Source organism: Xenopus tropicalis, chromosome 3 (genome assembly GCF_000004195.4).
Source record: "Xenopus tropicalis strain Nigerian chromosome 3, UCB_Xtro_10.0, whole genome shotgun sequence".
Lineage (NCBI taxonomy): Eukaryota > Metazoa > Chordata > Amphibia > Anura > Pipidae > Xenopus > Xenopus tropicalis.
This window is the reverse complement of record NC_030679.2, coordinates 141,578,800-141,596,645: the sequence shown is the minus strand read 5'-3', so window position 1 is coordinate 141,596,645 and position 17,846 is coordinate 141,578,800. Positions and strand designations below refer to the sequence as shown.

Sequence of the window (17,846 nt, the reverse complement as noted above, 5' to 3'; positions counted from 1 at the left end):
CAGACCCATACTGACCTATCTATCCACTCACATACAGACCCACACTGACCTATCCACTCACATACAGACCCACACTGACCTATCTATCCACTCACATACAGACCCACACTGACCTATCCACTCACATACAGACCCATACTGACCTATCTATCCACTCACATACAGACCCACACTGACCTATCTATCCACTCACATACAGACCCAAACTGACCTATCTATCCACTCATATACAGACCCACACTGACCTATCTATCCACTCACATACAGACCCACACTGACCTATCCACTCACATACAGACCCACACTGACCTATCTATCCACTCACATACAGACCCAAACTGACCTATCTATCCACTCACATACAGACCCACACTGACCTATCTATCCACTCACATACAGACCCACACTGACCTACCTATCCACTCACATACAGACCCACACTGACCTATCCACTCACATACAGACCCACACTGACCTATCTATCCACTCACATACAGACCCAAACTGACCTATCTATACACTCATAAACCATATACCAACATCAATACTAACTGTAGATATTAGTACCACAATAGCCTTGGATACTCTGCTTGTTCAAGAACTCATCCAGGCCCCTCTTATAGACACTAACAGAATCTGCCATTACCACATATCTAGGAAGGGAATTCCCCAACCTCACTGCCCTCACCGTGAGGAACCCCCTACACTGCTGCAAATTGAAGCTCCGTTCCTCTAATCTAAAGGGGGGTCTTGTGCACTTACTGTTTTTATGGGAAAAAATAACACCCCCATCTGCCTATAATCCCCTCTAATGTACTTGTACAGAGTAATCATGTTCCCCTCCCAAGCGCCTCTTTTCCAGAGAAAAAAAACCCCAACCCTGACAGTCTACCCTCTTAGTTTACATTGGGCAACTTGTTATCTACAAAAATCCCCAGATCCTTCTCAATTAAGGATACCCCCCAACACACTACCATTTAGTAGATAGTTCATGTTTATATTATTCCTACCAAAAGGCATAACTTTGCACTTATCGACATTGAACCTAATTTTCCAGTTTGCTGCCCAGTTTTCCAATTTAGTCAAATCGCTCTGCAAAGCGGCACATCCTGCATGGAACTTGTAGTTTTGCACAATTTTGTGTCATCAACAAAAATAGAAACGACACTCTCTATGCCCACCTCCAGGTCATTAATAAACAAGTTAAAAAGCAAAGGACCAAGGACTGACCCCTGCGGTACTCCACTAACCACACTGGCCCAATTAGAAAATGTTCCATTTACCCCCACTCTGTGTAATCTATCCTTCAGCCAGTTCTCTATCCAATTACAAATATTATGTTCTAGGCCAATATTCCTTAATTTGATCATTAACCTTCTGTGAGGTACTGTATCAAACGCTTTAGCAAAGTCCAAGTAGATCCCATCCACTGCCATTCCAGCATCGAGGTTCCCACTCACCTCCTCATAAAAGGCGACTAAATTAGTCTGGCAAGATCTGTTACGCATAAAACCATGCTGGCACAAACTTACCCCTTCCAAATCAGTCATTGTTAGGACTAGGGGCAGACTTTTCACATAAAAAATAACCAGGTGGTTAGCTATGCTCCCTTCTGGGTTTGAGTATAACCAGGGCATTAACTGGTTGTGTTTTGTGGGTTTCCAAAAACATACAATGGGTTGCTTGGCTCCTGGTTTTGTGGTAGGGACCTTAGATTATAAACTCCACTGAGTCCGAGTTACAGATTCATGTGAATGATGGAGTATTTATCAAACACTGCCGCCTCCATCTACAGAGACCTTTATGAGATCTAGAAAACTCTAACTTTATGCATATGTATAAGCTCCTAAACTCAATGATGTGCAATCCACAGCATCACTTGACTTCTGACTCTGTTCTTGACCCTAGAACCTGGGAGATTCTATTAATAGGGCCACCAACTTCCTGAGGGGTAAATATTCTCAACTGCGCAAACCGTATTCCGTCGCAATCACATCCTACGCGCTGGCATTGGCCGGGGAGCTCCAGGATACTAACACACTAATGAACGCAGCCACAGGTAATAGCTCATATATCTCTGCAGGCCATCCTCTACATTCACATCAACATGGACCTTTAGAATGAATTGTTTCCTCTAAAATTAAAGGCATATCTCATGTAATAAGTGAAACATAAATAACAGCCCAGAGTTCCTGAACTGTCTGTTCCTCAACTGTCTAATCTAAAGCTGGGTTGCCAGTTCATCCCAACTCTGTACTCAAAATATAACATCACCATAAAACGGTTTATTGATGAATATATGAAATAATATCACCCATATGTATTTTAATTAAGCCTTCCTGGTAAGGGGAGAGTTTACTATAAAATGTCCAGGGCCGTTCCTACAGTGACATTACTGGCCTTTGTGGTGTTAATGGAGGACTCACTGGGCATTTTTTAGTAATCCTACTGGCATGTGTGGAGTTTATGGAGTGCTACTTGGCCATTTCCAATGAGGTTACTGGCAGTTTTGGTTGTTTTTTATGGGATTAATGGAGTGCACATTGGTTATTTCTAAGGTGTTTATACTGGCACAGCTGGGGTTAAAGTTATACTGGCACATCTAGATTTTATTTTGGTAAAATTAGTGTGATATTTAGGGGTTTGGCCTAAAAGTGGGCATAGTCAAACATTTTTCCACACTGCGCACATCAGGGCACCGGGGCCCCCCAACTGGATCTTTGCCCAGGGCCCACAAAGCATTAAAACGGCCCCGTAAATGTCTAATCAGTTGAGTCAGCTACAATGTACAGACTGCACTGTCTGCTCTCTATTTTATGTAGTGAACAGCTAAACAAATCTTTCCAGCCAAACAGATAAACATTATCATTTCAAGCAACACTTAATTGTCCACATTCTCAATGGTTTATGAGTATATTCATTCAAATCTGCTCTTCATAAAATACTGTATATAAGGTGGGACCCATTTTAAGTAATTTGACTGATCAAACTGATATTGCAACTTATCGGCCAGTGTATGGGGTCTTCAGATGGGCTTCCCGAATGGTATCTGCCCGAAAATCAGCCAGATGTCAATCCAGCCAGTTTAAAAAGGAGCGCGTTGGCTCATTGATGTGGTCCTCATCCCAATGGCCTACATCTCTTTAATCTGGGATCGCCCACCTTATGGTGGATGTTTATTTTTATTCTTATTTAGACAAGAGCCACTGGAAAGAGCCAGATTCATTGTTTATCACCCTGGAGGCCACATCATACGCTCTTCTGACCCTCCTTAAAATGAAGCAGCATGATCCAACCGGTGCCATAGTGCGTTGGCTAAACGAGCAGAGATATTATGGAGCGTCTTTCGACTCCACACAAGTAAGTGATGCCTTCCAGTTCATTGTGTAGTTACCTGCTGTCTGCGTTACCCCATTATGAGGTTATGCAGTGATGGCAATGAGACACCCTACTGAATGATCATCATGCCCCTGCTCTATTCCTGAAAAAAGAAAGAATAGAAAATATAATTTATACCATATATCACCAAAACCGTGGCCCTCACACTGCTGTATCTGCCCCAGTGTGGGAGGCCAGTCCCATAGTTTTAGGAACATCTGTATAAGTCTATTACTCTGTTGTTCATTAGGATGGCTGATATTTTGTATTATTTTGTTCTAGGCTACGATTATATTGTACCAAGCTCTGGCTCAGTATCAGACAGATGTCCCCAATGTTAGTGACTTGAACATGGACGTCTCTGTCTACCTCCCTCAGAGAAAAGATCCCGTCAGTATCCGCATCGATAATGAGAATGCTTTGAGGCTGCGCTCGGAAGAGGTCTGTATGGAAGCCATTGCACGAGAGCTGCAGCAAATACAATCCTAGTAGAAATAAAATAATGCCTAATACATAAATTGAAGGGGTTGGACACAGGTTGGACTACCCAGACATAAATACAATATGTTAAAAGGCAGCTACAACTTTTACTAAGCCCCGAGATTTAGATGCAAATAGCAGCCCTGTTGGACATCAACCCAGAGATGTCTCTCTCAGCCCCACCTACCGACTTAATCAACTACTTGGGCCGCTGTTTGTATATTCAAGTGGCAAGTTTGTATGTATTTTACTCACCTTCTCTCTCACACACACGTGTATTTATATATTTTGCAGACTGCTATAAATCAAGACTTTGTAGTTAAAGCTAAAGGCAAAGGACAAGCTCTTCTGACAGTGAGTACAACCTCAACCATATATTGTGCTTGATCAAGTCAAGTCAACCATAATCATTGTTACTCTAGAGTAATTAAGCGTAAATCAGGAACCCTAACCAAGTGTTTGCCACTAATGCCTTGCCACCCAACCAAAACTCAGCTGCACTAATGTAACATGGGAAAGTCCATTATCCTACAGTGAATCGCTAGGGCTCATTTACTTATCACACTGCCAATGCCATTGCCATTTTTTCCCACAATTCACCATTTTCCCATGATCCCAGCATAATTGCAGTTGGCAGGGGTGATGTCACCTCCTAATTAGGGATGTAGCGAACCTCAAAAAAAAAGTTTGCGAACCCGTTCGCGAACTTACGCCAAAAAGTGTGAATATTCGCGAACTTTGCGAAACCCTTAGACTTCAATAGGAAGGCGAACTTTAAAACCTAGAAAAGCCATTCCTGGCCAGAAAACTGATTTTAAAGTTGTTTAAAGGGTGCCACGACCTGGACAGTGGCATGCAGGAGGGGGATCAAAACGCGGCGTTTTTTGCTATTTTGCACTATTAGCACCATGGAAACTGGATTTGCTGAAAAACGCCATGTGTGGCTTGTGCGGCGTTTTTAGAAAAAACGCAGCGGAAAAACGCAGCGCGGACCCAACGCCGGCGAACAGTTCGCTACATCTCTACTCCTAATGAGCTTCAGTGTGTATCAGCTGGCATCCCATACTCTGCTTTTCCTATATTATACAACTGGACTAAAAATTCTCTATACCTGTAATTAAAATCTACAGAGAAAACTAGAAAAATACACCCAAGCCTCAACAGCTTCTTTAGCCGTTACGCTGCACCGTATATTATTTTGAGAGTTATGATATCGTCATTCCTAATAACATTCATTGTGATGCCATTTCCTGCGCAGGTAGTGTCTGTGTATCACGCTCTTACAACGGAGAAGCAAATGGAATGTAAAAACTTTGATCTCTCTGTGACAGTGAATGAAGAGAAAAATCGTGAGTCATTCGAGGCGTATTTCATTTTTTGTTATTTTATGATGTTCCTAACAAGGCAGAACATTGAGGTCCCTTTGGCTAATTAGCTTACAGTATTGTGGGGTTTGTTTGTTTCCTTTTGTTAACCCTTTCTGACCCTTGTTATTTTATTTCTATTAAACCAGTGAAGCTCCCTGACGGTGTTGTGGCTGCAGTGTCTATTGAAGTCTGTGCAAGGTTTGTACAAGAGCATTTGTCCAGTTCTCATTGACACTAAACATCCCACAATATCTGAGCTTTTATGTCACATTGTTGCTGTCACCTGATTCGTCCCCTTAACGCAACAGTCGAGCGTAACTTTGGGCACCTTTTATCATAACTGACCCAGAGCGAAACCCTAAAGAATAAATATAATAACCAAACCCCCAGAAGAAATACTTAACCAACATATAGTTTATATTATTATATTATGTTAAGTGACCTATTAAAGAATCTCCCCAAACTGGAATATATATATCAGTAAATATTGCCCTTTACATCCTTTCCCTTGAGCCGCCATTTAGTGATGGGCTGTGTGCTCCCTCAGAGATCAGCTGACAGGAAGTGATGCAGTTCTAACTGTAACAGGAAGTAGAGTGGAAGCAAAAGGCAGAACTCTGCCCATTCATTGGCTGATGGGGCCTAGCATGTATGTGTGCCTTGGCTTGTTTGTGTGCACTGTGACTCCTATGATCCCAGGGGGCGGCCCTTAGTACTTAAAATGGCAGTTTTCTATTTAGGATTACCCAATGGCACATACTAGTTAAAAAGTATATTTATATGAAAATGGTTTATTTAGATGAAGCAGGGATTTACATATGAGCTGTTCATGCAATATATTTTATAGAGACCTACATTGTTTGGGGCTATAGTGGGGGTATAGTTATAATGAACATACTGTTGTCTAAATTGTTTTAGGTTCTGTCAAGTACAAATGTTTAGAAGCCGTCTCCTCACTGATTATTGCTGATTATTTGCTTCTGTGAATAAACGTTTATATATATTTACAACTTATTCTGCTTCTTGCCAGATATCTGAAAAAGTCTGAAGCCACCATGTCCATCGTGGATATCTCAATGATGACTGGTTTCTCTCCCGATACTAATTCCCTTAATAATGTAAGTACCAGTTACACGGGGCATCACAATATAAGTAGTAAGGAACTGAGAAAAGATTGAACTAAGTAGCGTATGACCTGGAATATCAAGAAAATAGATATTTATAATGGAATATTGCTGGTTAGGAGCTTAGGAGCCATCACTGTCTCCCCTGCCTGCCCATGACCCATGGCAATACTGACTTACTGTTACCCACAGCTAATGAAAGGAGCGGACAAATACATCTCCAAGTATGAAATCAACAAAGGAGCAAATGAGAGGGGAACCCTTATTCTCTATTTAGATAAGGTAAGTTCTGAGTGGTAAGTGCTCTAGGGGACTCTTTACTCCATTTTCTTTTATCCACAAATCCTCTCTAACACATACTTTATCTCTAGTAATACTTGATATATCAAGCTGGTCTTCTCCTTTTCCCTTTTGCCCAATCTGCCCTTCCATCGCACCAGGACTCCCTCTTCCTTCAAATATTATATTACAAGGGAAGGGAATCATTTAACCATTAAATAAACCCAATAGGACAGTTCTGCCCCCAATAAGGGGTAATTATATCTTAGTTGGGATCAAGTACAGGTACTGTTTTATTATTACAGAGAAAAGGGAATCATTTAACCATGAAATAAACCCAATAGGGCTGTTCTGCCCCCAATAAGGGGTAATTATATCTTAGTTGGGATCAAGTACAGGTACTGTTTTATTATTACAGAGAAAAGGGAATCATTTAACCATTAAATAAACCCAATAGGGCTGTTCTGCCCCCAATAAGGGGTAATTATATCTTAGTTGGGTGTCAGGCCGCAGAGTGGTAACAGGCCGAGGAGAGGAGTCAAGCCGGAGGACGAGTTGTAGCGAGCAAGCCCACAAACGTCTCACACTAACCGGAGGCTTGCCTGAGGATGTGGACAGGAAGCACGGTAGTGGAGAGAGGCCGGAGAGCCAATAGCAAAGTACTAGGGATCAAGCGAAGGAGTAGTCAGACGGGTCCGAGACGGGGCAGGCAGAACAGGTTCAAGAGCGAGAATCCGGGCAGAAGTTCAATCGGAGAGTCAGGGTATACGGAAACGCCAGGCACCAGAATAACTTGATAACCAAGCAAAGATGGCTTGGAAATGGCGACTATTTACAGGCCTCATTGCGTATGGCATCAAGACGCACGCCGCAGCGTGCGTACGTGCGCGCGCGACTTTTTGCCGCATGTGATTTCGCGTGCGCGCCCTTTAGTTGTGCGCGCGATTTTACGCGCGCTCCTTTTTGACGCACGCGCACGCAAGAGTCTGAGCGGCATTCCTTTGGGCGCATGCGCTAAAAGACGCGCATCCTTACATTGCCCCCCCCAAGGAGCGACTTCCGGACGCGCATGACCCTCTTTTTAGGGTGTTTCCGGTGAAAGCTCTGTAACAGTCTAGGGGCATGTATATTTCGTGCAGGTTCCCAAGAGTTCTCTTCTGTGCCGTAACCCTTCCACTTCACCAAATATTGATGTAATCTTCCCCGGATCCTATGATCCAGAATATCTTCCACTTCAAATTCCTCCTCCCCATTAAATGACACTGGAGGAGGAGGTCTGGCGACTCGGCCGACAAAAGGATTAGGGACCACGGGCTTGAGTAAGGCTGAATGAAAGACCGGATGGATATGCCAAGTCTCTGGAAGTTTCAGTTGGAAGGCTACAGGATTAACTTGACGCACAATCTCAAAAGGTCCCAGAAAACGATGACCAAGTTTCTTACTTGGACAGGAGACTTTAAGATTGGCAGCTGACAACCAAACCTTGTCCCCCACTTTAAATTCTGGGTCCTTCCTTCTCTTCCTATCCACGAACGTTTTAAAGTTCTTCTGAGCCTTGGTCATAGAAGTCTGCAGAGTCTTGTAGTTATCCTTCAGAAAAGTTAATCGATCCTGGACAGAAGGAAGGAGAACCTCTGGAGTGGACAACGGAAAAACTGCAGGGTGAAGACCATAATTAGCGAAAAACGGAGACTGCTGGATAGAAGAGTGGTGTGCATTATTATAAGCGAATTCTGCTAATGGGAGTAAAATCAACCAGTCATCTTGTAGATAAGATGTAAAGCACCTTAGATACTGTTCTAAAGTCTGATTCGTTCTCTCAGTCTGCCCATTGGATTGTGGATGGAAAGCGGACGAGAAAGAGATCTTGATTTGCAGAGCTTTGCATAACACTCTCCAAAATTTGGAAGTAAATTGTGTTCCTCGATCAGAAACTACTTTGTCAGGTAAGCCATGAAGTCTAATTATTTCCTTAATAAAAGTCTCAGCGGTGGTAGCTGCCGAAGGGAGTTTAGGCAGTGGGACAAAATGAGCCATCTTAGTTAGTCGGTCAATGACGACAAAAATAGTATTGTAGCCTTTAGACGGAGGTAAGTCTGTAATGAAATCCATAGAAATTGACCCCCAAGGCCTAGCGGGAACCGGCAATGGTACAAGCAATCCCACAGGTTTGGAACGAGTATTCTTAGTTCTTGAACAAATGTCACAGGACTTTACATAGGCTACACAGTCCGAATATAGGTTCAACCACCAGAAGAACCTCTTAGCAAGAACAATTGTCTTTTTAATTCCAGGATGTCCTGCCAATTTGGCGTCATGGACAGTACGAAGCACTTCTAGGCGAAGTTTCTTGGGTACAAATATCTTCTCTCTGAAGAAAAAAAGTCAGTTTCTGGCCACAAGATCAGGCTCAGAAGGAGCATTCCGGTTACACTCTTGCTTAATTTGATCAATAAGAGAGAACTGAACACATAAAAAATGATGAGGTTGAAGTATAGTCTCAGAGGCATTGTCGGAGTCTGCTTCGGAAGGAAACATTCTAGAGAGGGCATCAGCCTTAGTGTTTTTGGAGCCTGGATGATAAGTAAGGTGGAAATTAAATCTCATAAAGAAGAGAGCCCAGCGAGCTTGTCTGGGTCTCAATCTCCTGGCCGTATGAAGATATTCCAGATTTTTATGATCCGTGAAGATTAGAATGGGATGAGGGCTACCCTCTAGCAGATATCTCCATTCCTCCAACGCTAACTTAATTGACAAAAGCTCCCGATCGGAGACATCATAGTTCTGTTCAGACTTGTTTAATTTACGGGAAAAGAATGCCACAGGATGTAGGGAACTAGAAGGGTTTGATCTTTGGGACAGGATTGCTCCTACTGCGTTCTCTGAAGCATCTACTTCCAAAATAAAGGGTAGTGAAGGGTTCGGATGACAAAGAACAGGTGCAGAGGTAAAGTGAGATTTGAGGGTATCAAAAGCCTTTTGGGCTTGAAATGTCCACTGGAACTTGGAAGTCAGAGCAGTTAATTTAGTAATAGGCAAAATGACTTGCGAAAAGTTCCTAATAAATTTCCTGTAGAAAATAGCGAACCCAACAAAACGTTGAACTTCCTTTCGGGATGTAGGAGCAGGCCAATCCAGGAGAGCAGAAATTTTCTTCTGATCCATTTGTATTCCTCCTGGAGAAATCACGAATCCCAAGAATTCTATCGAAGATTTGTGGAATTCACATTTTTCAAACTTAACGTATAACTGGTGGGCTCGAAGACGGGAAAAAACTTTCTTCATATGAGCTTGATGTTCCGAAAGGGAGTTAGAAAAAATAAGAATGTCGTCGAGATAAATGATTACAAAAATGTCCAAAAAATCTCGGAACACATCATTAAGGAAGTGTTGGAATGTTGCTGGAGCGTTACATAGCCCGAAGGGCATGACCAAGTACTCAAAGTGTCCATATCTAGTGCGGAAGGCTGTTTTCCACTCGTCTCCTTCGCGGATTCTCACCAAATTATAAGCTCCTCTTAAGTCTAGTTTGGAAAAGATAGTAGCTGCTCTAAAACGTTGAAAGAGTTCGGGAATCAGAGGCAGTGGATATCGATTCTTGACCGTAATTTTATTGAGCTCTCGATAGTCAATGCAGGGCCTTAAAGAATGATCTTTTTTCTCCACGAAGAAAATTCCTGCCCCCACAGGAGACGTAGATGGACGGATAAACTTCTTTGCAAGATTCTCCTCAATATACTCTCGTAAGATCTTGAGTTCCGGTTCGGCCAAGGGGTAAATTCTTCCGAAGGGCACTTGTGAACCAGGTAACAGATCAATGGGACAATCGTAGATACGATGTGGAGGAAGTAAATCGGCCCCTTTTTTATCAAAGATGTCCAGAAAATCGTTATATTCCAGAGGCAAGCCCGGAAATTCTTTGGAAGCGATACTGCAAATCTCCACCGACTTAGTAGGAGATGCAGAAAGGCAATGCGAAGAACAAAACTTAGATGAAAAGGTGATACAGCCAGAGTCCCAATTAATAACTGGGTTGTGTCTGCGTAACCAAGGTAGGCCAATAATAACTGGGGATAACGGCGAGGATACAATATCAAAACTTAAATGTTCGTGATGAATTTTATTTAGGGTAAGTGACAAAGGCGTGGATTCAAGCAAAATGGGACCAGAGTTTATGGGTGACCCATCCGCGACTCGTAAGAATACTGGAAACTGTTTCTTCTTTAAAGGAATTCAATGGGTTTCCGCAACTTGAGAGTCGAGAAAGCAACCACTGGCTCCAGAATCAAGGATCGCTGGGAGGTTTCGGGTCTTGTTTCCCAACTGTAAGGAAATGGACAAAGTTAAAAGTGGAGCAAACCTGTACTTGAGAGTATCAGTCTTATAGGTAGATCTCTTACAAGGGCGAGTAGGGCAACTGCGGAGCACATGACCGGTGAGTCCACAATAAAGGCAAAGATTTAACCGTCTCCGGCGTAGGCGTTCTTCAGGCGACAGCGCCGGACGTAGTGCCCCAATTTGCATGGGTTCCATCTCGTCAGAAGAATTAGGTCCAGGTTCGGATCGAATGGGAGGAGGAGCCTTGGGAACAAGCCAGGAAGGGTTAAATTGACCCGTTTTCTCCAGTTTTCTCTCCCTTAGACGTCTATCGATCTGAATAGACAAATGAATGAGTTCATCAAGGGAGGCTGGAACTCCAACTCGGGCAAGCTCGTCCTTGAGACTGTCGGAGAGACCTAAACGGAACTGATGTTTCAAAGCTGCTTGATTCCAGTCCACATCAGAAGCATATTTGCGGAACTCCACTGTGTAATCCTCAACAGGTCGGGATCTTTGACGTAGATTCCTTATGGATGCCTCGGCGGCTGCAGTACGATGTGGATCATCATATAATACTGCTAAGGCTTGAAAAAAGGAGTCCACTGTTAACAGAGAAGGACTGCGTGTTTCCATAAGATGAAAAGCCAAGGATTGAGGTTCACCAAGAAGCAATGAGAGGATAACCCCCACCTTAATCTGTTCGGTGGAATACATTCTTGGTTAGAGGGTGAACAAAAGTTTACAGGCATTAGTGAAAGTTCTGAAAGTCTTACGATCGCCAGAAAACTTTTCAGGCATAGCCACATTGGGTTCAGGGGTCGGTGCAGCGGACGCTCCTGCTATAGGAGGTGGGGATGAAGCAGCCGGAGCAGGAACAGGTGGTTGCAGAGTACGGAGCTGTTCCTGAACTTGATTATACCCTCCTTGGAGCTCCCTTACCGCCTGAGTGAGGGAAGCGATCTGCTGGGTGAGGGTAGTGAGAGGAGAAGGTTCTTCCTCTCTGTGCATGGCTTGGTTATTCTGTCAGGCCGCAGAGTGGTAACAGGCCGAGGAGAGGAGTCAAGCCGGAGGACGAGTTGTAGCGAGCAAGCCCACAAACGTCTCACACTAACCGGAGGCTTGCCTGAGGATGTGGACAGGAAGCACGGTAGTAGAGAGAGGCCGGAGAGCCAATAGCGAAGTACCAGGGATCAAGCGAAGGAGTAGTCAGACGGGTCCGAGACGGGGCAGGCAGAACAGGTTCAAGAGCGAGAATCCGGGCAGAAGTTCAATCAGAGAGTCAGGGTATACGGAAACGCCAGGCACCAGAATAACTTGATAACCAAGCATAGATGGCTTGGAAATGGCGACTATTTACAGGCCTCATTGCGTATGGCATCAAGACGCACGCCGCAGCGTGCGTACGTGCGCGCGTGACTTTTCGCCGCATGTGATTTTGCGTGCGCGCCCTTTAGTTGTGCGCGCGATTTTACGCGCGCGACTTGGCGCACGCAAGCGTCTGAGCGCCATTCCTTTGGGCGCATGCGCTAAAAGACGCGCATCCTTACAGTTGGGATCAAGTACAGGTACTGTTTTATTATTACAGAGAAAAGGGAATCATTTAACCATGAAATAAACCCAATAGGGCTGTTCTGCCCCAATAAGGGGTAATTATATCTTAGTTGGGATCAAGTACAGGTACTGTTTTATTATTACAGAGAAAAGGGAATCATTTAACCATGAAATAAACCCAATAGGGCTGTTCTGCCCCCAATAAGGGGTAATTATATCTTAGTTGGGATCAAGTACAGGTACTGTTTTATTATTACAGAGAAAAGGGAATCATTTAACCATTAAATAAACCCAATAGGGCTGTTCTGCCCCAATAAGGGGTAATTATATCTTAGTTGGAATCAAGTACAGGTACTGTTTTATTATTACAGAGAAAAGGGAATCATTTAACCATTAAATAAACCCAATAGGGCTGTTCTGCCCCAATAAGGGGTAATTATATCTTAGTTGGGATCAAGTACAGGTACTGTTTTATTATTACAGAGAAAAGGGAATCATTTAACCATTAAATAAACCCAATAGGGCTGTTCGGCCCCCAATAAGGGGTAATTGTATCTTAGTTGGGATCAAGTACAGGTACTGTTTTATTATTACAGAGAAAAAGGAAATCATTTCTAAAAATTGGAATTAGCTTATAATGAAGATGGCCCTCCCATAATTCTGAACTTTCTGGATAATGGGTTTCAGGATAACAGATCCCATATCTGTATCATATTTTGAATTTCAGTCCAAGCATTGAAAGAATGATTTTTTATTGAAGAACAGCTGATTTTTTAATAAAAATTAAGGGTCTACTTTCTCAATGCAAAGATGGCCCTGTTCTCTGCTGGTTTCGGCCTCAGCTGTTTAACTCTAACATTAATTCCTGTGTTTATTCCAATCTGTCGTCTCTTTTGCTTTCTTTGTATTCATTTCCTTTCCCACTTCATTTCAGATCTCCCACACGGAGCCAGAATGTGTGAAGTTTTACGCTCACCAGTATTTTGTGGTGGGTCTCGTTCAACCTGCTTCTGTGACAGTGTATGACTATTATACTCCCGGTAAGGAGGCCTATTTCCTACTGTAATTAACCTTTTCTTCCTTTATTACCTACAGTCTCCTTCATTTCCCTTTAGATTTGGCAAGGCTGAGCTCTGAAGGTTGCAGTAAAAAGGGGGGAAGTCTAGAGATGTGAAATTGTGAAGGTTTAGTCACTTGAGTTAAAGACCTAGGTCTCTTTGTAGACAGACCAGCTGTCTGTTATCTACTTTGGCATTGGTAAAATGGGCGCCTACATCCACTGACTTTCATAATGTGCAGTTTGCACCATGAACAGGTTGGCTCCTCATGACAGACAGGAAACCTTCTATGTCAACGGTGTATATAGCCGGAGCGCATATATAGGAAAATAAAGAATATGCAGTAGTGCAACAACGTTTATACGGAATGATACCTTATCACCATATAAAAGAAACTTGTGCTCGATTAGTATTACACTCTTACCAGATGGCAGTGTTGATGAAGCAAAACAGATGTAGTGTATTCAATTGCAGCATGTAGCTAAATGAACGAGTATTATATCTTTGATGTAGATCGCAACAGTATCCATGTGCAGAATGAGTCTGATGTATCTTCTTACAGAATATCTGGCTGTATCCTCAGTAAGGCACAAAGAGAAGAACAGCCACTGGTGCAATATTATTTATTATAAAAACGCTAATAAAAGAATAAAACTTACAAGATGCCGTGTGATACAGGAACATAAAAGCCCAACACGGCAGTTAGTTGTACTGCACTGTGGTGTGAGTGTAATACTAATTGAGCACAAGTTTCTTTTATATGGTGATAAGGTATCACTCCGTATAAACGTTGTTGCACTACTGCATATTCTTTATTTTCCTATATATGCGCTCCGGCTATATACACCGTTGAACTTGTTTTTTGGAGCCAGTCAAAGGGGTTGATCTGAGGCGGAGCTGCAGAAAAGAAACAGTATACACACACTATTCATTATTTGGACTACACAAGATTGGAGATTTCATCACATTTGGAGCGCTGAGGACTTTTGGTATTTTATTTACCTCACTACAGATTTCTTCTTAGGAAACCTTCTATGACTACTAATTTGATGTTTGCTTATCTCTTGTCCTTCCCTCACAGAGAACCGCTGCACTAAATTCTACCACGTTAATGAGAGCAGCGCGCTATATGGCAAGATTTGTCAGGGGGATGTATGTCACTGCGCAGAGGGTGAGTCCAACATTAGAAGCTTTCCAGCTAATTAATGGTTTGTTCCTGCGGGTGATCTGTCCCCTGTTTGCATGAACCCCCCATTGGTGAAGGAGAAAAATAGGTAGAGAATAACAGAAAGGGAAGGAAAAATAGAAGAAAGGAAATGGGGAGAAAATGTCTCCAGGATATCAAAGAAAGGAGAGAGATAAATCACAAGTGTAGAGAGAACCAATGGAATAGGGGGAATAACATGGGAGAAGACTATAAGGTTTATGCAATAAAAGGCACTAAGTTTGCCCAGGAGCAGTAACCCATAGCAACCAATCGGCAGGTACAATTTACTGGTCACCTCTTTAAAAGCAAACATCTTATTGGTTGCTATGGGTTAGTGATCCTGGGTAGGGATGTAGCGAACATCGGCAAAAATGTTTGCGAACCCGTTCGCAAACTTCCGCCAAAAAGTGCGAACTTTGCGAACCCCATAGGCTTCAATGGCAAGGCGAACTTTAAAACCTAGAAAAGCCATTTCTGGCCAGAAAACTGATTTTAAAGTTGTTTAAAGGGTGCCACGACCTGGACAGTGGCATGCACTTACTTTGTAAAAAAAACGCAAAAAAAAACCACAAAAAAATAACGCAAAAAAAAAAACGCAAGCTATTCTTATGTATACGCAAAGGCAAAAAACCGAAGTGAAAAAACGCGGCGGAAAAAACAGAGGCAAAAAAACGCGGCGAACCCAAAACGGCGAACATCGCCAAAAGTTCGCGAATTTGCGGACTTGTGAACACCCGATATTCGCGCGAATTAGTTCGCTACATCTCTAATCCTGGGTAAACTTAGTGCCTTTCGTTACATATGAGGGTATATATATATATATATTCTGTAATGAATGGCAGAAGGGTTAGAAGAAATAAACAGGGGACAGTGGGGGAATGGCAGTATAGAATGTAAACATGTCTTAGTGGGTCAGTATATAAACAGGGAATATACAGAGTAATATCCAACTGCACAGACTCTGGCTATTAATCATGTGCAGATGTAACATTGTGCCTATTCCTACACAGATCCCTGTTATATAAATGTACATAGTCCCACAGTAACAATGGGGGGTTTGGTTTATTCCCTCCATCTGTGTTTAACTGTCTCACCCCAAATTCTCTCTCCCCTCCTTACAGAGAACTGTTTCTTGCAGCAGAAAATTGACTCTAAAGTCACAGCCAGTGACAGAATGAATACGGCCTGCGCTCCGGGTGTGGATTATGGTGAGAATCAGGAATTTATGAACGATAAACCCTCTAACAATAACATTTTGGACTTCTCTTTTGCTGGAGGAGTTTTTTTCCCTTCCTTACTCCTCTGTACAGGTATGGGACCTGTTATCCAGAATGCTCAGAAGCTCGGGGTTTTCCAGATAAAGAATCTTTCTGTAATGTGGATCTTCATACTTTTAAGTCTACTAAAAAATAATTTAAACATGAATTAAATCCAATAGGATTGTTTTGCACCAATAGGGATTAATGATATCTTAGTTGGGATCAAGTACAGGTACTGTTTTATTATTACAGAGAAAAGGGAATCTTTTAACCATGAAATAAACCCAATAGGGCTGTTCTGCCCCAATAAGGGGTAATTATATCTTAGTTGGGATCAAGTACAGGTACTGTTTTATTATTACAGAGAAAAGGGAATCATTTAACCATTAAATAAACCCAATAGGGCTGTTCTGCCGCCAATAAGGGGTAATTATATCTTAGTTGGGATCAAGTACAGGTACTGTTTTATTATTACAGAGAAAAGGGAATCATTTAACCATTAAATAAACCCAATAGGGCTGTTCTGCCCCCAATAAGGGGTAATTATATCTTAGTTGGGATCAAGTACAGGTACTGTTTTATTATTACAAAGAAAAAGGAAATCTTTATTATAAATTTGAATTATTTTATTAAAATGGAGTCTACAACAGGTGGCCTTCCTGTAATTCGGAACTGTCTGGATAACAGGTTTCACACCTATAGCTGTATCACAATGGAGCCGGTATTGGCCTCAGTTGAGTGAGTTGGCTCAGTGTGCTGTGGGAGCGCTTTCTAAGCCCTGTAATTTGTACCCCGAGTGCAATTTAGAAGAATGGGTAGAACCAGCACCCGGTGCTAAATTCTCACTGAATTCTGGGTATGTAAACTCTTCCACCATTCATTGTTTATTGTATTCTCAGTGTACAAGGCCACCGTCAAAGAGGTGCAGCTCAAAGAAAGCTTCGACAACTATGTGCTGACAGTTGGGAAGGTGATTAAGCAAGGTGAGCCTATGGCATTTGTTTCATTTCCGCTCTATAAAGATACAAAGGGGGAGTTAGGGAAGTGGGGGGAGTCATAAATAGGGAGTCAGCTTGATTGTGTTTAGCTCAGGTGACATCCTATCATTTCTTGGCATCAAATTGAATGCATTCTCCCTGCCCCCGCTCTGCTTCATATCTCTCATCCATTTGCCCCACGCACTGGCTGATGTGCCCCGAAAAATATCCCATAATTTCTCAGCAACAATTAATTGTTTTCTGCTAGGTGTTCATGCATTTTTTTAATAAAATTTCTTGCACTTAACATGAAAATGAAAAACCAACTTAAGAAACTCCCTAAGGGCTCTGGTACACGGGGAGATTAGTCGCCCGCGGCAAAACTCCCTGCTCGCGGGCGACTAATCTCCCCGAGTTGCCTTCCCCCTGCCATCCCACCGGCGAACATGTAAGTCGCCGGCGGGATGGCAGACGCGGCGGCGCGATTTTTCGGCGATTTCCGCAAATCGCCCCGCCGCGTCTGCCATCCCGCCGGCGACTTACATGTTCGCCGGTGGGATGGCAGGGGTAGGCAACTCGGGGAGATTAGTCGCCCGCGAACAGGGAGTTAAATCGCGGGCGACTAATCTCCCCCGTGTGCCAGAGCCCTAACGGGTGTTCCACAACAGACTTCAATTAACTGCACCGTTATTTAGTTGCCTAATTGGACTCACTTAATTAACACAGAGTTTTAGTAGATCGTGGAATTAAAATTTAACCTTTATTAATTTATAATAAAACTTACATAAGTAATAAATAGAAAAGAAAAAAGAAAATCCCATTAAAAATAGCAAGGGGTATATCAGA

At 42.7% G+C, this 17,846-nt stretch overlaps 1 protein-coding gene across 2 annotated transcripts in view; it reads left to right on the top strand.

Moving 5' to 3' along the window:
• The window catches only part of LOC100497762 (complement C3), an 85,790-nt gene that overhangs the window by 62,987 nt on the left and 4,957 nt on the right, over positions 1 to 17,846 (top strand). For both annotated transcript variants that reach the window (XM_031899474.1, XM_031899475.1), the window contains 12 exons: positions 1,909 to 2,059; positions 3,197 to 3,360; positions 3,661 to 3,819; positions 4,153 to 4,212; positions 5,117 to 5,207; positions 5,372 to 5,423; positions 6,256 to 6,343; positions 6,542 to 6,631; positions 13,434 to 13,539; positions 14,639 to 14,728; positions 15,886 to 15,972; positions 16,923 to 17,006. In XM_031899474.1, coding sequence (XP_031755334.1) covers positions 1,909 to 2,059; positions 3,197 to 3,360; positions 3,661 to 3,819; positions 4,153 to 4,212; positions 5,117 to 5,207; positions 5,372 to 5,423; positions 6,256 to 6,343; positions 6,542 to 6,631; positions 13,434 to 13,539; positions 14,639 to 14,728; positions 15,886 to 15,972; positions 16,923 to 17,006 — 1,222 coding nt within the window. The remainder of the gene's footprint in view (positions 1 to 1,908; positions 2,060 to 3,196; positions 3,361 to 3,660; positions 3,820 to 4,152; positions 4,213 to 5,116; positions 5,208 to 5,371; positions 5,424 to 6,255; positions 6,344 to 6,541; positions 6,632 to 13,433; positions 13,540 to 14,638; positions 14,729 to 15,885; positions 15,973 to 16,922; positions 17,007 to 17,846) is intronic.